Consider the following 27,733-nt stretch of genomic DNA (forward strand, 5'->3'; position numbering starts at 1 on the left):
GGGCTCTCTCCCAACACCTCCAAAAGCTCGGCGAACCCCACCGCTCCCAGGCGCCCTTCCAACGACCCCCTGCGTTCCTTCCCAAGCACCCCGATCCACTGTCCCGGGCCCCCTCCCCGAGCGCCTCCCTCTGCTGCCCCGCGCCTCCTCCCGGATCGCCCCCGCCGCCCCGGGACCGCTCCCCGAGCGCCCCCCATCGCCCCGGACCCCCTCCCCAAGCGCCCTGGGCTCCCTCCCCACCACCACCCCGGGCCCCCTCCCCGCCGCCCTGGGCTCCCTCCCGAGCGCCCCACCACCACCCTGGGCCCCCTCCCCGCCGCCCCGGGACCGCTCCCCGAGCGCCCCCCATCGCCCGGGACCCCCTCCCCGAGCGCCCTGGGCTCCCTTCCGGAGCGCCCCACCACCACCCCGGACCCGTCCCCGAGCGGCCCGGGCCCCCTCCCCGCACCCCTGCCGTCCGGAGCGGCCCGGGCGGGCGGCCGTGGCCGGCGCGAGGCCCCTCCCCGGCGGAGGCGCTCGGCGCGGAGGAAGCGGAGGCGGCGGCAGCGCCGAGACCTCGCCGCGCTGATGGCGTCGCCCGGGTGAGTGAGGCGCTCAGGCCGCGCCGGGGAGGGGGCTGCGGGCCGCGGGGTGGGGGCGTCCGGGTGCAGGTGCGGGCGCGGGCCGCCTTCACTGCCCCTGGCCCGCAGCCCCCAGCCCGGACCCCCGCCCGCCGGGCCCCGCGGGCCTCCAGCAGACCTTGGGCGGGCGCGGCCGGGCGGCGGGGGGGGGGGGGGGGGGGGCGGCGGGCGCGGGGGCGCGGGCCGGGGGCGGCCGGGCGGGGGGCTGGGAGCAGGGCGGGGGCGCGGCCCGGAATCCGGGAGCCGCTGGGCCCCGAGGGCCCGGAGCCCGGTCGGCCGGCGCCCCCGCCCTGCCCTGCGCAGCTGTTTTCCACTTGCTCTCCGGGAGCGGATGCCGGGCCCTCCCCCCACCCCGCGGGGCGCAGCCCGAGGGTCCCCGAGGGTCCCCGTTGGGGGGGGGGGTTCCCGGGGGTAGGGGAGGCCTCTGCCCGGCCGGCTGGGGCTTCGGGTCGGGACTCGGGTCAGGCCAGGGCCGCGGGCCCCGATAGGGTGGCAGCCCCTGTTCTGACATCACCGCTTTTAACCGCCTGGGTGATAAAATGTTCTTTCTTGAGGAAAAGATGGTGACACACAGAGTTCGTAATTTTTGAAAAAATTCCTTACTTGTGAAATAAAACCTCAGCAATGAACTGTAATTAGTTTTTGCTTCCATAATATAAGTGGTCATGAAAGCTGGGAATGACAGTTAATCCAATACCTCAGTTCACAGAGGAGGAAAATTAGCCTCAAGGTCATTGCTTTAGTTGGTAAAATTCTTTTTTTGACTACTGTCTACATTCAGAGGGTCTTAGACCTGGTGGCTGTGGTAGCAGCTCCAGTGGGGTAGAGACGGTGGGTGTCAGGCCTCTTACAGGTGGGGCTGGCTCTGTCCTCAGCCTCCACGGAGCAGGGGGTTTGTGATAACCAAGTGGTGGGTCTTTTCCATCTACCTGCAGGCTTTCTAGGTCTGGGGAGCTCTGGTCATAAAGTGCCCAGGACTCTGAGTTCATAAGTAGAATAAACACTGGCCCATCCCTCAGAAGGCCAGACTGATTCCAGTGGGTTCAAGGTCCCACCATGTTCTGGCCCCTCTTGTTGGGAGCAGGCGAGGCAGGGTGATGTCTGAGCCTGTGGTGGGGCTGCTGTCTGGTCTTCCAAACGTGATGGCCCATTTGGTGTCCCAGCACACTCCTTTTAGACCTGGGTCAGAGGTGGAGTTTATGGTGGCCTGGTAAGCCCTCTCAGAGCCAGCAGGCCCTACCTAAGTGGTGTCCCTGTAGCAGGTGGCATTAGTTTAGATTTGATATTGTACCATAGTGGGTGTCCCCATGAGTCTGCAGTTAGTACTAAACTGTAGTTTTCTGACATGTACTCATTGCAGAGCTGAGGTCACAAAACTTTAATTTTGCTTTATTTTATTTTGTAGAGAGAACTGTCACTCATTGTGGCATGTACGCATTTGGGGACAGTCCATACTTCCAGATATAACCCCTGGGTGTCTACTCTGCAGGTTTCACTGGTAGGGCAGAGTCCAGCCAGGAAGACCTGACTTCCTGGGACTTTCTCGCCTGTCTCAGTCAGCTGACCAGCAGATGTCCAGCCTGCTGGACTCGGTACTGTGGAAACTAGTCCAGGGCATCAGGGCAGGGATGGGAAGGGATCTGTGATTTCTCCTGGGCTGTTCATGGAGGCACCTCTGAATCCCATCTTCTCTCCTAAGTGAATCTCTGCAAGAGAGCTGGGAGAGAAGGAAGAGACCCTTACTGATAGGCTGGGCATTTTGCAGAAGGAAATGGTGAGAAAGCGGGCATCACAGGGAAGGATACATCTGAGGTGACCCCCAGCGCCATGAGTTTAGAGCTATGCAGAGACCAGGGTGCCTGGCCAGACTGTGGGTCTGGCCTCGTTTGTGGGCTTGCTGCCCACCGCTCACTGAGGGGGAGTCCATGTGACAGCAGCGTGGTGGGGCTGGAACACACGGAGCTCCTCACCCTGCTACCGTCAGCTCCATCCTGCCGGCCTTCACTCCTTGCTGCCCCATGGCTAGTCTTCTGTGCTCTGCCTGTGCCTTTGCTGTCAGGACTCCCGGGGGCCGGGGAGTCTGTAGTCCATTTCTGCTAATCCCAATGTGTTCTCTGCCAGATTGTGGCGTTTCTGTGGTGGTTTTTTTTTTTTTAAGTTTATTTTTGAGAGAGAAAGAGAACATGACTGGGGTGGGGGGCAGAGAGAGAGGGAGACAGAGAATCCCAAGCAGGCTCCACCCTGTCAGCACAGAGCCCAACACGGGGCTCGATCCCACAAACTGTGAGATCAGACCTGAGCTGTTGTGGAGAGTCAGATGCTTAACCGATTGAGCCACCCAGGCACCCCTGTTTCTGTGGTTTTAAATGTTGTCTAAATCAGAAGTTCTTAACCTGGGGTCCATGATTCATTGGTGGACTTTCAGGGTTCCTGTGCAGTGTCGGGAGTCAGCGAGTATGTTGGTGGGACCAGGGTCTGTAGCCTTTGTTGTCCACAGCCCATCTTGAAGGGGCTCTTACCTCAGGAGCCTTATAGCCACTCATCTACACTCACTTGGAGGGACAGCAAACCTGGATTACATGGGCAAATATATTTACATTTCAGATTGTTAATTGCAGATAATTTAAACAAAAATATAAAACAAAATCAAAATCAAATGTGATCCAAATTTCCATAAACTACCACTTTAAAATTTTTGGTGTATTTTTTTTTAGTGCTTATTTATTTTTGACAGAGAGAGACAGAGCATGAGCGGGGGAGGGGCAGAGAGAGAGGGAGACACAGAATCTGAAGCAAGCTCTAGGCTCCGAGCTGTCAGCACAGAGCCCGACATTGGGCTTAAACTCACAGACTGCGAGATCATGACCTGAGCCGAAGTCGGACGCTTAACTGACCGAGCGACCCAGGCGCCCCAAGAATCTTTTTTTTTTTTTAATTTTTTAATATTTATTTATTTTTTGAGAGAGAGAGAGAGAGAGAGAGAGACAGAGTGTGAGTGGGGGAGGGGCAGAAAGAGAGAGAGGGAGATACAGAATCTGAAGCAAGCCTCTAGGCTCTGAGCTGTCAGCACAGAGCCCGATGTGGGGCTCGAACTCACAGACTGAGAGATCATGGCCTGTACCAACTGAGCCACCCAGGCGCCCCTTGTGTATTTTTAATTAGGCTGTTCTTATCAGAGAGACAGACTTCCAGATACACCTGGAGTGTCGTTCCCTGCCCCCCACCCCCTGCCCCTGTGTCTTAACTAGGCAACTATTCTGACATTTTCCTGTGCATTTACACATTATGTTTGTTCTTTGCTCTGTCCGCCCCCGCCCCCCCCCCCCTTTTTTTTATTGTGGTAAAATACACATAACACAGTTTACTTTTCAGAGCATGTATTTGTTCTGTTTTTACTTAAATGCTCTCATGCTATTTTGCAGCTTGCTGTCCTCAGCCAACATGTCAGAACCAGGATCAGATCTACCTAAATCTTGACATTTATATCATATCATGTGACATGGTCATGTTACATAGTTAAGGAGGTTTCCAGTTTTCTCTGTAAGATGATGCCACACATCACATCTCCCCCGGACATGCACAAGTGTTTTTCTAGAGTAGGTTCAAAGAACTGGGTGTTGTGGTCAGGGGGCCTGAAACTACTGAAGTGTCCTCACAAGGGGCCACACCACCTTCCCTCTCTGCACCTCCCAACACATGACATCAGACTTTAAAAGTTTTGCTTGTCTGATGGAATTACTGAGTTAAGAACTAGGAAGCTGGGGCGCCTGGGGGACTCAGTCAGTTAAGTGTCCGACTTCAGCTCAGGTCGTGATCTCACAGTTCATGATGTTGAGCCCCACGTTGGCTCAGAGGCTGGAGCCTGCTTTGGATTCCGTGTCTCCCTCTTTCTCTGCCCCTCCCCTGCTCATGCTCTCTCTCTCTCTCTCAAAAATAAATAATAAAATCATTAAAAAAAAGTTAAAAAAAAAAGAACTAGGAAGCTAATGGCATATTCACTCACTGGGTCTTTAAAGATAGAAACTTCCTACCTGACTGCTTGTGTTCCCTCAGAAATAGTCCCAGTGGCTTTGATCCCATTGTTGACATTGGGTTCTAGCCATGTACACTCCGTAAGTGAGATGTAACACAGTGAGGCCTGTCCCCGAACAGAAGAGCAGGAGGTGAGCAAGTCTGCTGGGGTAGGTGACCCCCCATCATGCACCAGACATTTAAAAGTATCTGAGACTTTATTTTAACTGTTTATCATTCCTATCCAGGAAGATCCTCTCCTAACACCATCATTTTGTGGGGAAGGAAAGGATCTGGGGCTTCGCCTTCTGAGACGGGTTCAGCTTTCCTGCCAGAGCCTGGCCTGGTCCAGATGGGCTCTTCACACCAGGGGGGAGGAGAGGACCCACAAACACACTGTGGGGTGGAGACGCTGAGGAACTCAGGCAAGGTGTGTGTCTGCTCCAGGAGAAGTCTGTGAGGAGCTCTTTGCCCGCTCAGTGGCTGCTGTCGTTCCTGGGGAAGGGATGTGGTCTTACCAGCGGGCTGCAGACTTTGCCACCCCCTCCCCCTGCCCATTCCCCAAGGAGCCACACCAGCCCTCAGGGTGTCCCCGACTGGAGAAGAAGGGAGAGCGACGAGGGGCGTTGTAGGCAAAGCGTCCCTGGCTGTGCAGAGCAGCTCAGCAAAGCTTACCTAGCCGTGGTGGGGGGCCACGCTTGATCGGGCAGGATGGCTGTGCTGCCGGCCTCTGTCCAGCTTAGGGAAGGGCATCCTACCCAGGACCACGAGTGTCAGGGGCTTTCCAGTCAGTGAGTGTTCTTTTTTTAAAAAAATTTTTAGGGGCGCCTGGGTGGCGCAGTCGGTTAAGCGTCCGACTTCAGCCAGGTCACGATCTCGCGGTCCGTGAGTTCGAGCCCCGCGTCAGGCTCTGGGCTGATGGCTCAGAGCCTGGAGCCTGTTCCCGCTTCTGTGTCTCCCTCTGTCTCTGCCCCTCCCCCGTTCATGCTCTGTCTCTCTCTGTCCCAAAAATAAATTAAAAACGTTGAAAAAAAAAAATTAAAAAAAAAAAATTTTAAAGTTTATTTCTTTATTTTGAGAAAGAGCATGAGCAGGGGAGAGGTAGAAAGAGAGCCCAGGCAGGCTCCACACTGGCGGAACCTGACACAGGGCTCTATCCCACGAATTGAGAGATCACGACCTGAGCCAAAATCAAGAGTCGGACGCTTAACTGACTGAGCCACCCAGGCGCCCCATTAGCTGCCTTATTTCTCACAACAAGTAATGCACACACGGTACAAATCTCAAAAGGTGTGAAAGGACTTTTGTGGAAACGCAGGCATGGTGCCTAGGTCCCACCCAGGAGGCATCCTTACCCCCCGACTCCAGGGCACAGCCGGGCTCTGGGTCCTCCTTGTTTTGTTTTAAACCTGACGTGCATTTTGGAGATGTCCTGTCTCACTTTTCTCTTTGGAGTCTTGGCTTTTTCTTGTGGATTTGTAGCTTTTTGTACATGGAGAAAACCGGCCTTTTGCCATTTGTGTTACAAAGACTTCTGTTGTCGTTTGCCTTGTGACTTTATGAAGCCTTCCCGGCTCTGATTTTTAAGTCTTTAATATTTCCTTTGAGTGCACTTTTTGTTTCCTTTTCCAATTTAAATCTTAGGTCTAGTTGATACTTTGGTGAAGCGGCCAGGGTTTGCCGTTACCTTTTCCACGTTGTTTTTAGCCCCCAGACACTGTGAGCTCCCAGGGTCAGGGACCAGATTCCCTGTGGGTTTGGGGCCTGCCCCTGGGCCTCCTGCCACCCAGCGGCCTGTCTGCTCATGAGCCGGGCCTGCAGCCTTCATTTCTGGTGGCTGGTCCTGTGTCCTACTCTCCGGCAGGTTTTGTCTCTTTCATTGCTGTTCTTTTTCAGAATTTTCCTGATATTGTACAAATATTTCCCCATAGAATCAGCTTATCTGTTTTTCAGCCTAGATGCACAGACAGGTTAACTCAGGGAGCATTGACTTAGAAAATCACGTTAAGCCTTCCTTTCTCAAATAGGATACACCTCTTCATTTGTTCAAGTCTTTTATGGTCTTTGGGATCTGAAAGTTCTCATACAGATACTGCCTGTTTGCTGTGTGGATTCTTCACTCCTCTCGTTGACGTTGTAAATGTACGTTTCTAACCTGCTTGTCTACAGGATGTTGGCCGTGGGTTTTGATTCTTTTATTTGCAAGTAGATCTGGAAAACTGCCGCCCCAGTGAGAGAATTTGGGAAGCTGGGGATGCACAAATAGTTTCTTTACACTGGTCTCTTGAGATGCGGGCAGCTGTCCGGCTGTCTGCTGCCTGCACTGTCTCACACGTTCTGCCTCGTCTACTGAACCCTTCACAGAGACTTTGAATCCAGCCCTGTGTCAGTGTCTCTGGTGCTGCCACCACCCAGGTTTGACCTTTGTCACTGGACAGGCGTGCCACCTACACTCAGCACTTCCCCCCTCCCTCCTCCCCTGGAATAAAAGTGGATCTTGTCTGTGGCCTGAAAAGCTCAGCCTCACCTGTCCTGCTGCCTCCTTCTGCTCACCCTGCCCTCCTGCTCATCCTGGGCCCCCCTGCCCTGCCTGAGCTCTCCTGTGCCCCTCCCCCCACTCTGGGAGTCCCCACCCCCTTTTACCCACAGCAGCCCCAGCCCAGGCCTCAGGGCATCTTCCAGTGTGCCTTCTACTTAAAAGTTATTACTTGTCCATCTCCCCCAGCTGAGAGCAAGGATGTCTGTGTCCTTCACAGAATGATCCGAAACTCCTAGGGAAGTCCCTGGCAGGGAGTAAATGTGAGGGTAAGTCCAGGAGAACATTCACTGCCTTATATGAACTTGCTTCCCACATGTAAACTTCCCCGGACCCTCACAGCACCCTGATGAGCTGTGCGGGGCGGGGACGGCCAGCCTTGGCTCAGAGGTCAGCCCGTGTGTCTTGTGGGGTGTGACACGGCTCCTGTGTGAGCTCTCGGAGGGCTCAGAGTCACTTCCTCTCGCTCAGTGAACCCAGGACACAGCCTCGTTGCACGCAGCCCTGTTCCTGCTCCGCTTGGGGGTGCGATGATTATGGCCCCGGGAGGGGGGCTGCTGAGGGGGTGTGCTGTGATATCCCGCCATCTGCTTGCGTCCCCGCCCCTAGGCGCTGCCACAGACCCAGCTCCTCTGTTTTCTCAGCCAGTCATGCCCCTGCACATGATGAGAGTTGAACACTTCAATGTGGGTGGTCCCTGTGGAGCTGGGATGGCCTCTCCTGTGGCTTGCATGTTGTTAGAGGTTGAATCGTGTCACCTCCAAAACGTGTGTTGAGGTCTAACCCCTCATGCCTGTGAATGTGACCATTTTTTGGAAATAGGCTCCTGGCAGCTGTGATTAGTTAAAATGAGGTCATGCTGGGCTCGGTGGGCCGTCCTCCAATGACTGGTGTCCTTGCAAGTAGCAGAGAAGGGACGCACTGGGGAGAACGCTGCATCCAGCCATCAGGAGCCACACTCGTGCTCTATGAACTCTGCTGGGGATGCTGTCACAGGGGCCACAAAGAAGAGAGAAGCGTATTCCGCCACCATTCCAGACACCAGGAGTCTGGGATGAGGGTGTGGGCCCGGTTGGTGCCTCCCTGTCCCCTGGCTTCTGGTGGCTGCTGGCGATCTGTGGATTGTAGACACAGCACTGCGGTCTCTGCCTCCCCTGCCCACGTTTTCCTCGCTGTGGACCAACCACACTTTCCTAATAAGAGGACCCACCCTACCCAGTATGATCTGGTCTTAATTTAACTAATTATATCTGCAAAGACCCTATTTCTAAATAATACCACACTCAGTACTGGGGTTAGGGCTTGAACATACCTTTTTGGGGGACACATTTCTTTTTTTTATTAAAAAAATTTTTTTAACGTTTATTTATTATTGAGAGACAGAGAGAAACAGAGCGTGAGCAGGGGAGGGGCAGAGAGAGAGGGAGACATAGAATCCAAAGCAGGCTCCAAGCTGTCAGCACAGAGCCCGACATGGGGCTCGAACTCACCAACCATGAGATCATGGCCTGAGCCGAAGTCGGTTGCTTAACCAACTGAGCCACCCAGGTGCCCCTTGGGGGGGACACATTTCAACCCTAAACACACACCAGGTTGGTTTATAAAGGTTTATTACTAATTTAGTGAGGCTTCCTAGGCAGAACAACTGGCTTCGAAGTTTATTTTGTTTCGGGGGTGGTAATGGGAGGAGGGCCCCCCACCCCTCCTCCAGGGCCAAGGAAGAAGTCCCTAGGCTTACTTGTCAGCTGGCCCAGGTGTGGGGCAGGAGGGCGACTGGCGGGTCTTACAAGTTGTCAGCATAAAACAGCAAAAATTGAGCAGATTCTTTATTATCCAAAGCAATTGATAGTAGGCTGCTGGCTGCATTACAGTAAGCAAATGCACCTGTATTTCTCTCATATCCTGCTTGGGATGGTTTTCTGTGCCATCTTGCTTTACTGTCACCACCTGGTGAAGGAGTGGGGTTTGTTGCTAGGAATTAGCCCTGCTCACCAGGTTTCAACCATTTATTCTGGGCATTGAAGACCGCTGCCCGAGAAGTGTGCAGCTCTGACGGGGTGCAGGCCCGGGCCGCTGCTGTGCTTGTGACATGGGCTACAGCTCGGGGCTCCCATGAACACCTCCTGCCTAGGATGCCAGCAGTGAGAATCCAGGCTGCCTCCTATGCTTCTGGCTGACTAGGGGTGAGTCCGGTTCCCATGACCCCTCTTTGGGGTCAGTTAATTGCTGCAGTGACTCACAGAACTCAGGGAAACGTGTTACTTACTAATTACCCATTTGTTACAAAAGGAGTGATTCGGGAATAGCCAGAGGAGGATCTGCACCAGCCAGGTGTGTGGGGAGGGGCACGGAGTCTCCCTGCCCTCTCAGATCTCGTGCTCACCAACCTGGAGGCCCTCACAACCCCGTCCTTTCTGGGTTTTCTGGAGGCTTCATTACACAGGCATGAGTGATGAACTCATTGGCCACTGGTGACTGATCCAACCTCCAGCCCCTCCTGTCCCCGAACTTAAAGTTCCAATCCTGTAACCATGTGGTTAGGTCCCCAGGCCACCTGCCCCCATCCTCAGGTGCTTTCCCAAACTCACTCGTTAACATTATAAGAGGCACCTTTACACCTCACAAAGAAAATCCCAAGGGTTTTTAGGAGCTGTGTGCCAGGAATGGAGACGAACCAAATAAATTCTTTTAAATCACAGAATCACACTCTGCACAGACCTCGTCTCCAAATGTAGTTGCACAGGGGTGACAGCTTCAGCAAAGGACTTTGAACACAATTGAGGCTGTGAAAGCGTTGAAAGTAGATCGAAAGGTAAAAAGTGCCAGGCGGAGCCAAGCTTCTGATCCCTTGCCAGGCTGGGCCCTGTGTTCCGTTCACAATACAGATGTGCAGTTTGTGGACAGGAATACAGGACAGAATCCCTGTGATAATATCACTTTTGTTGCCTGCTTTCTTGTGTTGGAAGGAAAGAGTTGAGGTTCAGCTCTTGTCCCAGGAGCCCGTGTGTGGGTGGGAGGAGCCCCCGACTGTAAACGCCTGTCCTTTGGTCCGCCCCTCTCCCAGCCTGGACCTCAGACGTGTGTGTGCGGCCAGGCCATGCCTGCTTCTACTCTGGGAGCCAGTTTATACCCGTCCTGTTGTCTATTTTTAAGGTTACTTTTTTTCTTACTACAAAAGCAATGAAAACTCTCATTTTTTTATCAGCATCGGGGGCGGAGCTTAGCGGTCTGTGCTGTACAGTTGTGTTTCCAGGACTCTCCTCACAGCAGGCAGAGGATGAGACGCCCAGAGACCCGGCGTGGAGTCTCCTTCCGGACTGCGGGTGTGACTTGTTTGCTGGGGAATTAGCGGGGGCTGGATGGTCTGAGGGTCCCTTACATGGAGTTGAGTGTCCCCATGCTCCCGGAAGACACAGCAGTCTGGTCTCCCTGGGGCACCTGCACATCTTATTCTGGCCCAGACCCCTCTCATTGCATCATCTTTAAGTTCTTTTGGTTTTATTAAATCAATACATGCTTCTTTCACTTAAAGAATGTAAATAGAACAAAATAAACTTTGACATTTTTTATTAAAATAACTTGTACCTAGAGATAAATGATAAAAGTGAAAGGCCCTTTATCCAGAGTTTTCTGTTTTTAATATTTTAGCTCACTTACCATTTTCATTTCTCATGCTCTGGCTCTCGCTGCATGTGTGTTTATGTACACACACGAGTACACTCATGTGTAATCTTTCTTACGCACTAGAGAGTCAGCTACATGCAGCATCCTGTTTTCTCACCAGATCCTTTGGGGTTTCCTGAGAGCAGAGATACTCTCTTACAGCTGTGGTTCAGTCATCAACATCCATGCTTTCAACACGCATAGTGCCCACATTTCAATTCTGTCAGTTGACCCCAAAGTCTCTCCCTCCAGTTCAGGATCTAGTGTGGGGTCAGGTCCTGCATTTTGTTTTCACATCTCTCCAGCACCCTGAATCTGGAACGTTTCCTCCACCTTTGTTTTGTCCTTTGTGACTTTGGGATAACATAGTCCTCCCCTCCAGGTGACTTTCTCTTTTGGATTTGCCCCCACAATTAGACCAGGACTTTTCATTCTTAGCCGGAACACTGCCTGGTGACGTGTTCTTTCTCAGGGTGCGATGGCTGGGGCACACAGTGGCCATCTGTCATGTTGTCACTGATTTGATCACCCAGTCAGGTATTGCCCAAGTGTGCATCGTTGTAATTACTAGGTTTTTTTTTTTTTTCTCCCTGACCCCTAAGAAGCAGTCTGTGGGGAGACATTTTGAGAGAAACAGAGAGAGCGCTTGAGAGAAATAGCACGTGTGCACTCAAGGGAGGGGCAGAGAGCAAGGGAGAGCGAGAATCCCAAGCAGGCTCTGAGCTGTCAGCCCAGAGCCCGAAATGGGTCTCAAACTCACAAACCCTGAGATCATGACCTGAGCCGAAGTTGGACACTCACCGACTGAGCCCCCCAGGTGCCCCTGGCCTGAACCAGTCTTCATTGAGATTGAGATGGTCACAGAATGATACTACTCCAGCTGCAGCACTTGACTCATTGGATAGTTGTGAGCAAGAGCCCTCCTCCCTCCCCCAGTTTGTTTATGTATACCTACACGGACTCATTCAGTCCTGCTTTTCAATGGTTTTTCATTAGTTACTGTATTTATTATGCTCACACTCAGATTGTCCCAGACTTGGCCGTGGGAGCCTCTTCAAGCTGGCACCTATGTTCTGTGACCTACCAGCATTTTTTTGAGCACTTCCTTGTTTTCTGAAGATGCTCAGACTTCTTTTGTTCTTTCCCGGCCATCCCTCCAAGGAGACCTGTTGTCTTTTAGTGTGGAATGGCACGGAAGGGGGTTGGTGTGCTCACTGCCTCCCTAGAGTATCTTTGGCCCTTTTGGTGGACGGAGCTAGGAGAGAGAATGCGTATAGATGCAAACGCGTACCCACACGCTCGCGTGTAGAAATCGTGCCGTTGCGCTGGCCTCACTGGTTCCCGTGTGCCCCTGGAAGTTCTTGTTCTAGCTTCTTCTTTCCATATTTGTGTGTCCCTTCTTCACCAGTGGAACCCCTGGCTCCTGACAAAATCGGCACATTTACTCAATTTTATAATATATTTAAAATAGTTCATTCTTAAACGGACTGCACTTACCAAACTTAAAATAATTCAGGACCACCCCTGTCTGCCCACAGTGTTACTCTTGATGAATATCCTTCTAGATCTCCTTATGTACACCTGTAGGGAAATACACAAATACAATTTTATTGAAACATCATACTATACATATTGTTCTGTAACTTGACTTTTCCTCCTGCTAATGAATATATCATTAACGTCATTCTGTAACATCGTCCAACGTCTCTGTGTCCACAAGGTGCGATCCATACAGTATTTTCTAATGAGTACAGAATAAGACTGTACCATACTTCTCTGTAATCGGACTTTGATTTTAAAAGGCATCCAGTTTTTCACTATTATATGTAAAGCTGACATCAACATCTTTGTAACTAAATCTTAATTATTTCCTTAGGCTAGAAGTGGAATTACTGGTCAAAGGGTATGTATATTTTTCTGTCTTTTTGAATGACGATGTGTGCTCTGGCCTGCGGTTGCAGAGAGGGCTGGTTTTTCTCGGCCAGGGCTTCTCTGTGGTGGCTGCACGTTGGAATCACCGAGGGAGCTCTTTGAAACAGTGCTGCCCGGGCCTAGCCCCCAGGTCTGGTTTCCATGAGCTGGGGCGCGGCCAGGATTTGTAGTTTTCAAGTCCCCCCAAGAGGTTCTGACGTGCAGCCAGCTGGACAGGTAGAATCAAGTTGTGGTATTACTTCATTATTTTCATTACAGTTTTCCTTTGGAATTGTTTCAGACGCTCAGATTTGGGAGAAGTGGCCCCAGAAATAAAAGCATCTGAGAGACGGACCGCGGTGGCCATTGCAGGTAACGGGGGCCGGCACCCGCTTGGAAGCTGGTTCTGGTGGCGTCCTGGGCAGGGGCGCACAGGCCTCAGAAATAAATAAGCCTAAGGCTTTTGTTTTTCCTTTTATGAAAAGATTCCATTCAAGGGCCTTTTAACTTCATATATTCAAAGTAGGGTTCAGTTTCCAACAGGTGATTATCCCATAGTTTTCCGGGAACGTATCGTCCAATTCAAGCATGTTGTCCCTGCCACCCTGAATCTTGGCTTTGGGGGACTGTCTACTTTGTGACCTAGGCACTTCTGAGTGTTGTGTTGGGACAACAGGGATAAAGCAGAACTGTCCCAAGCAGACCGATCCGTGGTCTTCCTGGCTGTGGTTCACACGGCTGGGTCTTTTCCTCAGTGGGTTTGGGGGCTGGGGCTGGGACTGCCTCTCGTGACTTCACCTTTGAGGTATGGTGGCCACACATCAGACACCTTTTCTCTTAGAAATCCATGTTGGATCTATTGCTAATTCAGTGCTTCTTGAAATAAATATGTCCTATTGGATATCAGAGTGGTATGCAAAGATAACCCCACAAAAATATGTAAAGAAGTCTGGATTAATCAAATTCTGTTTTATTTTATTCATCCAAACAAATATTTGTTGACGACTTACCGTGTGCGGGCACTGGAGTAGGCACTGTGAATATAGTAAATAGTAGTGAATGCAGTGGCCCACGATCCATGGAGCTTCTGTTCTAGAAGGTAGGCACTGGGAGAAGTAAAGGCCAGGTCAAGCCTCACAGCAAAGTTGGGATCAAGTAGAAATTGGCCAAAGCCTTACACCTTCTCAAGATCTAGAATGTGCTGTTCGGTACAGTAGCCATTAGGCACACAACGTGTACCTTGGTCACACCAGGTATATTTCAGGTGCTTGTTGGACATGCAGACTTAGAACATTTCCTTGACCACAGGGATTTCTGTCAGAATGAGAGTTGCTCTAGAGAGACTAGGAGGCAGCATGGGGTGATTGGGGGAGGGAATCCCCTCACTGGATGCCTGTTGTGAGCCAGGTGGTTAGTCATTATTGGTCCTTTGTTTCATTGAGGAAACCAATGCTCAGAGACACTCTGCTACCTTCCTATGTCCCATCTTTAGTATCTCTCCAATGAATAAGCCTCTAGTAATTATTTTAAAAAATTTTCTTCTTGAGGTATGTGATTTCCTCTTCAGCCTGTTTCATTAATAAGACTTAAAAGCAAACTCTTCAACCTATAGGATTAAGAGGGAAGTTGTATTGAAGTGTGATGTACACCCGAAGAAGTGCCCACATTCCCAGTGTGTAACTGGAGAAATTTTCACAAACATGAACAGACCTATCTTAAGCAGCATCCAGACAAAGAAGCCAAACACGTCAGTTTCCCAGTAGTCCCCTCCCTCCCTGCCTCTTCCAGGGATACTCACACTCCCGATTTTTAAAAGCATGGATTCGTTTTATATATAATCCTCTTACAGAGTTTATTTACCTCATTTCCATCTGAGGGTGTTAATTACTTCATAGCTCATTCCTTATTTTTTAAATTTATTTTTGTAAAAAATGTTTATTTTGGGGCGCCTGGGTGGCGCAGTCGGTTAAGCGTCCGACTTCAGCCAGGTCACGATCTCGTGGTCCTTGAGTTCGAGCCCCGCGTCAGGCTCTGGGCTGATGGCTCGGAGCCTGGAGCCTGTTTCCGATTCTGTGTCTCCCTCTCTCTCTGCCCCTCCCCCGTTCATGCTTTGTCTCTCTCTGTCCCAAAAATAAATAAAAAACGTTGAAAAAAAAAATTTAAAAAAAAAAAAAAAATGTTTATTTTAAGAGAGAGAAAGAGAAAAGGGGAGGCGCAGAGAGAGAGGGAGAGAGAGAGAATCCCAAGCGGGCTCCATCCTGTCAGCACAGAGCCCAATACGGGGCTCGAACTCACAAACTGTAAGATCATGACCCGAGCCGAAATCAAGAGTCAGATGCTCAACCGACTGAGTCACCCGGGTGCCCCTTTAGCTCATTCTTTAAAAGAAATTTAAGAAAACTCTTTAAACTCTTCTCATTCTGGGAAGGTGGCAGAATAGGAAACGCCAGGAATCTGTCTCCCCACCTGCACAGCACTTGTACTGGTGGATCTGGCCATTAACTGCTTTGTAACTCTGGAGTCAGGTGGAGATTTGCCACTTCCAGGGGGAGGCTTGGGTAGTTAATCTGTAGTTAGTTTGGTAAAAGCTACGTCTCTCAGCACAATAGCAGCTCCCTGCCTGCCATTCCTAGACAGATGCAGGCTGCTGTGCACACAGTCCTGCAGCAGCTTGCACATGGCTGGCAGGAACCAGATGGAGTGGGCAGAAAGAACCCTGCCCAAATACTGGGGATCTCCGCTCTGCTGCTTACTGCTTCTGATCACAGAGGTGCAGACACAGGGTGGCCGTTGGTGTTGCTGCCCCTTCCTTATTGTTGCAAGCCCCTCCCCCTCCAGCTGAAGTGACTTCCAGGGGATTTCAAGACCAGCACCCTTCCTCCCCATTAATTTTTTGCCCTTTCCCCTTCTAGGAGCCAGACATTAGACACTAGAACATTCAAAAGCAATTGCATATGTGGGGAAATTAGATAGTGGGTGGGCATTCCCAAAGAAGATTTCAGAAAACACCTCAGAGGGCCTAAATTTCACACCTCAGTTTGCTCCTAAGCACAGAGCTCACCTACACAACCCAACAAATAATAACAAAGAGCAGCAAACCCTGGGGAAGGTGGGGGTATCTGATTTCCAGAGTTACCACATTATTAGATTCAAATGTCCAGTGTTCAATAAAGCAATCACAAGGCACACAAATAAACAGGGAAATATGACCCATTCAAAGAAAAACAAATTGAACAAAAGTGGGCACTGAAAAGATTGAGGGCAGATGTATTAGGCGAAGACTTTAAGACAATGATCCTAAAGATGCTCAGAAATCTGAAGGAAAATGTGGAGAAAGTCAAGAACATGATATGTGAACTAAACAGTAATATCAATAAAGAGCTAGAATAAGAAACTAAAAGAAATTCTGGAGCTGAAAAGAACAGTAACCAGAATGAAAACTTCACTTGTGGAATTCAGAGGTACATGGAGGCAGATGGAAGAAAGAATCTGTGAACTTAAAGATAGGACAATGGAACTTATGGAAGCTGAGGACCAGAGACAGAAAGATTGAAGAAAAGCATACAGAACCTAAGATGCCCATAGGACACCATCAGTAGGTACTCATTGTGGGCCTCCCAGAAGGAGCGGGGAGAGAGAGAGAGGGGCAGAGAGAATATTTGAAGAAATAATGGCTGAGAACTTCCTAAAAAGACCTGCATATAAAATCCAAGAAACTCAACAAAGTCCAGGTAAGATGAATTTTAAGAGACCCACACTGAGACACGTTACAATTAAACTTCAACAAGAGAAGGAGTGAGTCTTGAAGGCAGCAGCAGAGAGGCAGATCATCACATACACAGGATCCTCCAAGATCATCTCTAGATTCCTTATCAGAAACTTTGGAAGCCAGAAGACAGTGGGAATATATATTTAAAGTGCTAAAAAAAATAAAAATAAAGTGCTAAGCAAACAAAAAAAACCTATGAGCTAAGAATCCTATACCCAGCAAATCTGTCCTTCAAAAGTGAAGGAGAGGGATGCCTGGGTGGCTCATTCAGTTAAGCTTCTAACTCTTGATCTCAGCTCAGGTCTTAATCTCAAGGTCATGAGTTCAAGCCCCATATGGGGCTCTTGCTGGACATGAAGCCTACTTTTAAAAAAAGTGAAGGAGAAACAGATATTCTCAGGTAAAGAGAAGCTGAGGGAGTTGGTGACCTTACACCTGCCCTACAGGAAATGTGCCAGGGAATTTTACAGGTGAAAAGAAAGGACACTAAACAGTGACTGTATTATTGATGCATTGAGATGTAAAGATCTAAATAAAGGTAAATACATGGGCAATTATAATAGCTAATGTAACAATTCTAACAATGGTTTGTAGCTTACTTCTTATTTTCTATATGATATAAGACTAATACATTTAAAAAAATGTAATAGTAATATTACTATAACTTTGGTTTTTAACTCCAAATCTTATTTCCTGCATAACTTATGAGACTAATGCATTTGAAAGAATTAGTAGTTTATGTTCTGGGACATTCAGTGTATAAAGATGTGCTTTTGTGATATCAACAACCAAAAGAGGTGGGGGTAGAATGTAAAGGGGCAGTTTTTGGACGTATATAGGTCATATAGAAAACAAAGAGCAAAATGACAGAAGTAAGTGCCTCCTTATCAGTGGTTACTTTAAATATAAAGGCATTAAACTCTCCAATGAAAAGACAGAGATTGGCCCAACTATATGCTGTCTACAGGAGACTCACTTGAGATCCAAAGATAAAAAGAAGTTGAAAGTGACAGGATGAAGAAAGGTATTCCATGCGGATAATAACCAGTGGATAGTAGGAGTGGCTATACTAATATCAGACAAAATAGATTCCACATAAAAAAGGTTGCAAGAGACAAACAAGGGCATTGTATGTTAATAGAAGACTCAATACAGCAAGAAGATACAATAATTATAAACATGTACACACCTAATGACAGCCCATCAAAATATTTGAAACAAGAACTGATAGAAAGGAGAAATAGCTCTACAGTATGAGCTGGGAACATTAATACCCCACTCACAATAATAGATAGAACAACCAGACAGAAGACAAGAAAAGAAATAGAGGATTTAAAGAGCACAGTAAACTGTCCACATCTAACAAACATAGAGAACACTTAACCTAGCAACATGACACACATGTTCTTCTAAAGTGTACATTCACAAGTCAAGTCTACAGAGATTTTACAAAATAGATATCATAAAGTGAGCACGATGGGATGTAGTTAGAAATCAATAAAACCTAAAACTGAATAATTGTAAAAATTGTGGACACTAAACACACTTTCAACCAGGGTTTCAAGGTAGAAATCTCAAGAAAGTTAGAAAATACTTAGAGACAAATGAAAGCAGAAACACAAAACACCCAAACATGTAGGATGCAGCAAAAACAGCATTAAGAGGGAAAATTTAGAGCTATAAGAACTTACATTAAAAATAAGAAACGTGTGGGGCTCCTGGGTGGCTCAGTCGGTTAAGTGTCCAACTCTTGGTTTCAGCTCAGGTCTTGATCTCATGGCTCATGAGTTTGAGCCTTGTGTCGAGCTCTGTGCTGACAGTGCAGAGCGTGCTTGGGATTCTGTCTCCCTCTGTCTGCCCCTCCGCCACTCACTCTGTCTCTGTCTCTCTCAAAATAAATAAACTTAAAAAAAAAAAACATCTGGAGCACCTGGGTGGTTCAGTCAGTTAAGTGTCTGACTTTGGCTCAGGTCATGATCTCGTGGTTCGAGGGTTTGAGCCCTGTGTTGGGCTCTGTGCTAACAGCTTGGAGCCTGTAGCCTGCTTCGGATTCTGTGTCTTCCTCTCTCTCTGCCCCTCCCCAACTCATGCATGCTTGCTCGCTCGCTCAAAAAAATAAACATTAAAAAAATTTAAAGAAATAAGAAATACCTCAAATCAACAACATAATTTTACAACTTAAGGAACTAGAAAAAGAAGAACAAGTGAAACCCGCAGCTAGCAGGAGGAAGAAAATACTAAAGATTGTAGCAGGGATCAGTAAAACAGAGATTAGAAAAATGGTGCAGAAAATTAATGAAACCACAAATGAATTCTTGGATAAGAGCAACAACACTGACAAACTTTTAGCTACATTGACTAAGAAAAAAGGAGAAAAGACTCCTATCACTAAAATCAGAAATGGACGTGGGAGTGTGAATGGTGTGGCTGCTGGGGAAAACTGGGTGGAGCTTCCGCAAAAAAAAATAAATATAGAAATGCCATATGGCCTAGCAGTTCCATTTCTGGGCGGGGCCCAAAGAATCGAAAGCAAGGTCTGCAGGAGATCTTTATACACCTGTATCAATAGCGTCATCACGACAGCTAAAACATGAAGGTGACCCAAGTGTCCATCACCTCCTGGAGAGATTTCCCAAATGTGGTCCATCTGCACAATGGAATTTGATTCAGCCTTAAAAAGGAAGAAAATCCCACCATATGCTTTAGCATGGATGGACCATGAGGACATCATGCCAAATGAAATAAGCCAGTCACAAAAAGACAAACGCTGTGTGATTCTGTGTATGTGAGGCACGCAGAGTCGCAGAGCCCAGAACTGGTTTACAGGGACTGGGTCGGGGAGAATGGGAGTTACTATCTAGTAGGATTAGGACTCCGTATTCACAGTGCTGGTGGTAGATGGCTGCACAACAGTGAATGAACTGATTCAACACCACTCAGCTGTACACCGACAAATGTGCAAGGTAGTAAATTTTCTGTTATGTGTATTTTTTTAATGTTTATTTTTGAGAGAGAGCAAGAATGAGTGGAGGTAGGGGCAGAGAGAGAGGAAGACACGCAATTCAAACCAGTCTCCAGCTCTGAGCTGTCAGCACAGAGCCCAATGCAGGGCTCAAACCCAAGAACCGTGAGATCACAACCTGAGCCAAAATCAGATGCTTAACCAACTGAGCCACCTAGGTGCCCCTGTTCTGTGTATTTTTTTAAAAATGTTTTTAAAATTATTTTTGAAAAGGAGAGCATGAGCTAGGGAGGGGCAGAGAGAGGGGAACAGAGGATCTGAAGCAGGCCCTGTGCTGACAGCAGAGAGACGGATGTGGGGCTTGAACTCATGAACCATGAGATCATGGCCTGAGCTGAAGTCTGACGCTCAACCGGATGAGCCACCCAGGTGCCCCATGTTATATATATTTTAACACAATAAGAAAGGAGAAATTATTTTGAGAGCAGGGGAGGGGCAGAGAGGGAGAGGGAGAATCCCACGCAGGCTCCACACTGTCAGTGCAGAGCACCATGCGGGGCTCGAACTCGAACCATGTGATCATGACCTGAGCCAAAGTCAAGAGTCGAACTTTGTTTTTTTAAAATTTTTTACATTTATTTATTTTTGGTAGACAGAGACAGAGCACAAGTGGGGGAGGGGCAGGGAGAGAGGGAGACACAGAATCTGAAGCAGGGTCCAGGCTCCAAGCTGTCAGCACAGAGCCCGACATGGGGCTCGAACTCACAAACTGCGAGATCATGACCTGAGCTGAAGTCGGATGCTTAACCAACTGAGCCACCCAGGTGCCCCAAGAGTCGGACGTTTAACCAACTGAGGCACCCAGGCACCCCATCCTTTGAATGGGGTTTTTTCTTTTTTGTTTGAATTTGCGAGAGTCATTTATGTATCCTAGAAACTGGACCCGAATCGCGTATGATTTGCACGTGTTTTCCCCTATTCTGTAGGTTGTCTTTCCACTTTGTTCACAGTGCTCTTTGATGCACATGAAATTTTTATCTTCATGCAGTCCTGTCTGTTTTTTTTTTTTTTCTGTTGTTGCCTGTGCTTTGGGCATGACAGCTAAGGATCCATTGGCAGATCCAAGGTTACAAAGATTTACTCCTTTTCACTCTTATATTTAGGTCTTATAGAGTTCATCTTTGTACAGGGTGTGAGGTGGGAGTTCAACTTCATTCTCCTTCGTATACACTAATAGCCCCAAGGTGTGAAGCGGTGTCTTCGATGTCCACAGACTGTCCAGTAGCAAGCACTCCAAAACATGGTGAAAGCTCTGTGGAGTGAGTACTGGGTGCCATAATAACTGGGGAAAAGTAATTCAGTTTCGTGGGTGAGAGTCGTTCTAATCCCCCCACTGACCTATCATTTCAGTGGGAGCACCCGGCCAGCACTCTGTCCCTGTCAGCCTGGCACCCCCGGGGTTCGGAGCCTGGGCCTGTCCAGCAGGAACTATAGTGAAGAGCTTGGCCCCCCCAGGAGCAAGCCCTTGCCGGCCCCCACGTCTGCTGCTGATTGGTGCTTATATGGGCTCCCAGCGATCTTGGCCTACAGACGTCTAGGGTCCCCTGCCCCACGGTGGTTCCTGCAGTTTGATAGGCTCACCCTTTGGCCACTTTGTGCCTCCTTGACGTCACCCACCTGTAATCTGCCCTGTGCGCATCAGAGCGGTGTCCCATCCCTACCAAAAGGAGGCCCTGGCTTCTGTGAGTCTGAGGTTTACCCTGTGATTTCTGCTCACAACTGCTCTCAGAGCTACCTGGAGCCAGGCCCGGGCTCCTCTCTGTCCCGTCATCTCCTATAACTCATATTTTCTTGGAGGGCATTTTGGATTCCTTGGAAAAAATCCTTCTGATGTTTTTTCTCCACTTTGAATAAACTGATCTTTTGATGGCTCAACACAGTGGTTTGATATGTGTGACTCATCTGTCCTCCATGCTCTCGTGATTTCTCCAACCACTTTCCTGTTTCTCTTCCCTGCTCTTCACATGTGTTTCCAGAAATGCCATCAAAGAAGACTGTTTGAAAGGTCATGTTTATCTGCCTCCTGATATGGAAATCATGAGAGGAGTTAATCTGAAAATATCAGAATCTTTTCTTGATTCATAATCTTTAAAAAATATAATTTTAATTTTGGATTAGATGGTACTTTTACTTGGATCAAAAGCCAGAACAATAAAAAAGTACACACTGAAGTCTTGCTCCCACTGTCCCACGTTTGCAGTCAGGGCTGTAGGGTTTTGAGGTCTTCGTACATCTGAATGGCACTAACTGAAATACACCCTGTAGTAAAGTGTTAGTGTCAATGGACATACCCTGATGCTAGAGTTTGGGCAGATAACTGTGGACGTGGAAGTCATGGCCTTTCCCCAGGAGAGGTGCCTCATTTCCAGGGATTTCAAAAGCTCTATGATAGAATAAAAATGATGTCTGTAGGAGGTCATCTTGAAATTGAGCCAAGGAATTTGCATTGACTTATGTTTTAAATAGTTTCTAACATCAAAGATTAATCTATAAGTTTCATGAACTTATTTATATTTTATTTTTGGAAACTTGAAGTAAATTCTTTAAGATACATGTTCTAGAGCAAATCAGTGTTTCATATGTAGCTGTTACTACTTTGTGTCATATTTGGGGCTGGAAAAAAATGTACACAGGAAAAACTGAAGTTAAAAGCACTAATAATAAACAGGAACCCCCACATTCTCACTGAGACTTTTTGGTAGAAAGGTCCTAACTTGCTGATGAAAGTCCTCATGTGTGTGTTTTCTTCCAGATCTGGAATGGAGAGAAATGGAAGCAGATGACTGTGAGTCTTGTGCGGGAGGAGACAGCAGGGTTTGGGGTGGACCAGTCTGGGGAAAGGGAGCGGGTGGGTAGACTGAGAACTCACCGGGATTTTACATTGTGAACACTGGGGAGAACTTGCTGTCTTAGTGAGAAGAAGGCAGGTTCTGGGTTTAGCCTAAATTAATTTGTGTCAGTCTAAGGTGCTGATTTGATTGACACCTCATTTTCCTTTGCTTTTTTAGACGGTACAAATGAGGCTCAGGACAGTGACTTCCCAACAGGTACGTGTTTTCTCCGCTCTCACCCCTGTCCTGTCGAGGGAGGACAGCTCCTGTGTCAGAGTCTCTGCTAGCCCCTTAGCCCTCAGTGCCACCACTAACCGGGACAGTGATGGACACTAGCATCTTGGCAGGGGAAGCTGCAAGTGCAGGAACCTTACTTGTGACGAGTCCCCACAGTGGTTCTAAATTTTTTTTTTAATGTTTATTTATTTTTGAGACAGAGTCAGAGCGTGAGCAGGGGAGGGGCAGAGGGAGAGGGAGACACAGAATCCGAAGCAGGATCCAGGCTCCGAGCTGTCAGCACAGAGCCTGATGCGGGGCTCGAACCCATGAACCGCAAGATCATGACCCAAGCCGAAGTCAGACCCTCAACTGACTGACCCCCTCCCCCCAGGCACCCCCTGCTCCAACAGTGGTTCTAAAGTGCAGTGGGATCCAGGGGGGCCCTCTGGCTGTTCCAGTGGTTTCTGTGACACTCCCACCAAGGGCCACACACTAGGCATGGATGCCTGTGACATTTCTTGTTCTGGCTTTTCCCCATTGCCCATCACCACCATGCTACTTAAAAGACAAAAACCGTTGTTCCATGTCTGGGTAAGAAAAACCACGTCCCTGGTTTCATTCAGGCAAAACTCAAGAGACCTGAGCAGCACCTTTTCTATTCCTGTGTGACCCCATGCATCTCTTTTGTTTCTGCAGCAAGTTCACCAGCCCTGTGTTACTGCAGCCACATTGCACCCCCACCCCCTCCCAATGCAGGGCAGGTTCTGAAGAGAGGCGACCCCTGCAGGGGAGGAGACACCTGTGTCCCAGGGCTGAGTCCTGCTGGTCACCCAGGAGGGCCCCGGACCAGGGCTGTGCCTCCTCTCAGGGTTTATATGAACATGTGGGTAACTTCATAGGCTTTCTCTTTTGAGAAAGGAGTGGAAAAAAGCCTGCAGCTCAGTAGGATTTGCATTTTTTAATTGTTCGTTTATTGGACCATGACAGCATACTAATCCTATGCAGTATGGAAATTGGCCAGATGCCACGCCCAAGAACAGGGGCAGTGGGTGAAACCTTTCGAGGAGTTACTGTGCTGAATGTAGTGCTTGCTAAGAGTTTGTACTGTGTTGGGTGGTATTTGGGTATCTGGACAAGTAAGTGCAGACTTCTGGTAATCTCTACCAAATATTTTACCCCCATAACATTAAAACCACATTATTGGCTTCAGAGTCACAAAACTGGTTGCTAGCTATGATTTCTGTGACTCTCTATCTAGTGATAATTTCCTTTTCCCTTTAAAAATCCTCCAAGTTGTTTGTAAAACGAAAAGAATGTAACCTGGAAAATCCGAGTGACTCAGTGATTGTGTTGCCTGTGGGAAATTCCTGGTGACAGTGTGCAGGGACCCCACTGCTGGCCCAGAGTGTGGGGAAAGTCCACGGGGTCACTTGGCAGGGGTGGGGGTGTGGTCAGAGAAGGGGTCCTGCGTCCCATGTGTGGGTGCATGGCTGTGCACTCTACACGGTTCAATTGGGGCCCCAGTGTGGCTGGGTGTTATGGGTTTCAGGAGAAACCAGACATGTGGACTGGACTCTCCCAGTTCTTAAACGTGGCCCCTGGGTGTCTTCTCTCTAATGTCCAACATGTCTGGGGGTGTTTGGGTCTGGGGGTGGTGTGAGTTTGATCTCAGGCAGGCCTTGGGAGGCCGTCCCCCATCCCACCTGTAACCGGGGCCCCTGATGCGTGGGGTGAGCACTGATGTCTTCTCCCCCCACCCCCCCACAGCGGAGAGGAGCAGGCTGCAGGAGATGCTGTCGCTGCTGGGGCTGGAGACCTACCAGGCCCAGAAGCTCAGCCTCCAGGATGCCCTGCAGATCAGCAGCGACAGCATGAGAAACTGGGCCCCTCAGGCCCCCAAAGACCTGCCCTGGAATTTCCTCAGGAAGCTGCAGGCCCTCAACGCTGAGGCCAGGAACACCACCATGGTGCTGGATGTGCCCCTGGACGCCAGGCCCATGGAGAAGGAGAGCCAGATGGAAGAGGAGATTATCTACTGGGACGCGGCTGATGACATCTCCGCAGACATCTATTCCTTCTCAGAGCTGCCGACGCCTGACACGCCTGTGAACCCCTTGGACCTTCTCTGTGCCCTTCTGCTCTCCTCAGATGGTTTCCTGCAGCAGGAAATTGTGCTGAAAATGTCCCTGTGCCAGTTTGCACTCCCTCTCGTCTTGCCTGACTCGGAGAACCACTACCACACATTTCTGCTGTGGGCCCTGAGGGCTGTGGTGTGGACGTGGTGGGCGCAGCCCCTGCGGGGCGTGGGCGGCCTCCGAGAGGACAGCGCGGTGCTATCCCGGGCTCCTACCTTCGCCTTCGTGCGCATGGAGGTCAGCAGCAACTCCAAGTCACAGCTGCTCAATGCTGTGCTCAGCCCCAGCCACCGGCCACGGGACTGCTTCTGGCATCGAGACCTGAGCGTGGGCACCAACCCCCGGGAGATCGCAGATGGGCTGGTGGAAGTCTCCTGGTTCCTCCCCAGCGGCAGGGAGGACCTGGACGTGTTCCCGGAGCCCGTGGCCTTTCTGAACCTGCGGGGCGACATCGGGTCTCATTGGCTGCAGTTCAAGCTCTTGACTGAGATCTCGTCCGCCGTGTTCATCCTGACCGACAACATCAGCAGGAAGGACTACAAGCTGCTCTACTCCCTGAGGGGCTCGGCCACCAAGTACTATTTCATCCTGAGCCCCTACCGTGGGAAGCGGAACACAAACCTCAGGTTCCTGAACAAGCTCATCCCGGTGCTGAAGATGGACCACTCACATGTGCTGGTGAAGGTCAGCAGCACCGACAGCGCGGGCTTCGTGCGCAGGGTCCGCTCCATCGTGGCGCACGTGGCCCGGTCCCCCTGCAGGAGGTTGTCTGTGGAGGAGATGGCGCACGCGGCCCGTAAGCTGGGACTGAGGGTGGACGAGGACTGTGATGAGTGTCAGCGGGCAAAGCAGCGCATGGAGCGCATCACCAGGAGGATCAAAGACTGTGACGCCTACCGCAGGGACGAGCTGTGGCTGCAGGGGGACCCGTGGCGGAAGGCAGCCCAGGTGGAGAAGGAGCTGTGCCAGGCCCAGAGGGCGGGGGACCCTCCTGACAAGGGCAGGGCAGAGCTGGGGCACCGGCTGCTAGAACTTCGTGCACAGCAGAACCGCCAGGACCCCGCCTGGGGGCTGCAGGAGTTCATCGCAGGCATCAGCTGCGCCTCACTGGCTGAGAAGCAGTACTTCCTGAGGTGGATGGAGTGGGGACTGGCCCGCGTGGCCCAGCCAAGGCCGCGGCAGCCTCCTGAGACCATTCTTAGCCTCAGACCCAAGCACTGTGGCATGGTGGACTTTGGGGAGCTACTCTGGCCCGAGCCCCTGGGTGTAGAGCACTTCCTACGGGAGATGGGACAGTTTTACGAGGCAGAAAGCTGCCTGGTGGAGGCGGGGAAGCTGCCGGCCTGCCAGAGGCGGTTTGCCCACTTCCCGGGCCTGGCCCTGGAGCTGCTGTTGAAGGGGCTGCCCTTGGAGCTGATCGACGGCAGCACGCTGAGTACCCCCCTGCGCTGGGTCACGGGGCTCCTGAAGGAGCTGCACGTTCGCCTGGAGAGGAGGTCGCGCCTGGTGGTACTGTCGGCACTGGGTGCGCCGGGCACTGGGAAGTCCACGCTTCTCAACACCATGTTTGGGCTGCGTTTTGCCACGGGGCGGGGCTGTGGCCCTCGAGGGGCCTTCATGCAGCTGGTCACCGTGGCTGAGAGCTTCAGCCAGGATCTGGGCTGCGACCACATCCTGGTGATAGACTCGGGGGGCTTGATAGGCGGGGCCCTGACCGCAGCCGGGGAGAGGTTCGAGCTGGAGGCCTCCCTGGCCACTCTGCTCATGGGGCTGAGCAACGTCACCGTGGTGAGCCTGGCTGAGACGAGGGACATACCACCAGCTGTTCTGCATGCGTTTCTGAGGTTGGAGAAAACGGGGCACGTGCCCAACTATCAGTTTGTGTACCAGAACCTCCAGGATGCGTGTGCCCCCGGCCCCAGGCCTCGGGACAGAAGGCCGCTCCTGGATTCCCCCGGCGATGTGAGCAGAGCCGGTGCACAGATGGAGAAGCAGGGCGACGGCATCCGGACGCTGGCCGACCTGGCCTTTTGCGACCCTGAGAAGCAGCATGTTTGGCACATCCCTGGCCTGTGGCATGGGGTGCCTCCCATGGCTGCAGTGAGCTTGGGGTACAGCGAGGCCATTTTTGAGTTAAAGAGGTGTCTGCTGGAAAACATCAGGAATGGCCTGTCCAACCAGAACAAAAACATCCAGCAGCTCATTGAGCTGGTGAGGCGGCTCTGAGTGTTAGGAGGGGGCCTGTTCTCAAGGTGGTGTGCCTGTGGGGGCTGTGCCCGGCACCTGACCCCATGAGAAGGGAGAAGGGCAAGAGCCTGGGGGGAGGGGGCTGGGGTTCCCTAAACAGTGTTGAGAAGGAGGTGACCGCACAGACCTGCTCAGAGATGCTCTCGGGAGCCAAGGGGCCCTGGGGCAGGGTGTGGACACACAGCAAGAGTTTGTGTGCAGCTCCTTTCCAGGCCCCTGTGCTCTGGCTCCCTCTCCTTCGTCCCTGGGGTGGGGGGTAGTATCCCTGCAGCCCAGCCGGTATGGGGGGGGGGGTGAGGAAGGGGGGTTGCTGGACGCCTCCCTGATGAAGTGGAGGCAGGCCCTTCCTCCATGACCTGCTGGTCCCGACTGACCCCCATGGAGAGTCCCCCCTGGCTCCCTCCACCTCCTGCAGCTGTGTCTGCCCCGCCCCAGACTGTGAGCTCCTTGGGGATGGGGCTGTGTGTGACCCGACTCTGTACCCCCAGGGCCTGGCACAGGGCCCTGCGCACTGTAGGCGCTTAATAAATGTTTGTTAAAAGAGTGGAGTGAATGAACGTGCATGTGATAGTGACAGGCAGGTTCCTCTGTTTCCTCAAAGAGGATCATGGTGTCTAAGGAGGTTGCACACAGAGCATCTGCAATGGGGGGGGGGGGGGGGGGAGGGGGGGGGAGGGGACACCTGAGAGAAGTGTCCTACAGCTGCCCTGCTGTCCCCTGTCTTTACACAGAGGTCTGCCCTCAGGCTATTACCAGGAGCACAGAAATA

The 27,733-nt window shown here is 50.5% G+C and overlaps 1 protein-coding gene across 5 annotated transcripts; it reads left to right on the forward strand.

The window, feature by feature from the left end:
- URGCP (upregulator of cell proliferation) lies at window positions 1-27,507 on the forward strand. 5 transcript variants are annotated; one of them, XM_058725712.1, is made up of 7 exons: window positions 566-581; window positions 9,867-10,490; window positions 12,707-12,733; window positions 13,043-13,113; window positions 22,285-22,317; window positions 22,541-22,579; window positions 24,350-27,507. In XM_058725712.1, exons 2-7 carry the CDS (start codon window positions 10,348-10,350, stop codon window positions 26,941-26,943), a joined length of 2,907 nt encoding a protein of 968 aa, XP_058581695.1. In that variant the 5' UTR covers window positions 566-581; window positions 9,867-10,347; the 3' UTR covers window positions 26,944-27,507. The 5 variants fall into 5 exon arrangements, with proteins under 5 accessions (XP_058581697.1, XP_058581696.1, XP_058581700.1 ...); XM_058725714.1 differs by lacking the exon at window positions 9,867-10,490 and having other exon boundaries at window positions 1-581; XM_058725717.1 differs by having other exon boundaries at window positions 441-581; window positions 10,373-12,733.
- Window positions 27,508-27,733: the final 226 nt, after the last annotated feature.

Source organism: Neofelis nebulosa, chromosome 4 (genome assembly GCF_028018385.1).
Source record: "Neofelis nebulosa isolate mNeoNeb1 chromosome 4, mNeoNeb1.pri, whole genome shotgun sequence".
Classification (NCBI taxonomy): Eukaryota; Metazoa; Chordata; class Mammalia; order Carnivora; family Felidae; genus Neofelis; species Neofelis nebulosa.

Coding starts and splice junctions, on each gene's coding strand:
- URGCP (XM_058725712.1), top strand. CDS start 10,348: ATGAAAACTCTCATTTTTTTATCAGCATCGGGGGCGGAGCTTAGCGGT. Junction 22,318..22,540: donor AGAAATGGAAGCAGATGACT/GTGAGTCTTGTG, acceptor TTGCTTTTTTAG/ACGGTACAAATGAGGCTCAG. Junction 22,580..24,349: donor GGACAGTGACTTCCCAACAG/GTACGTGTTTTC, acceptor ACCCCCCCACAG/CGGAGAGGAGCAGGCTGCAG.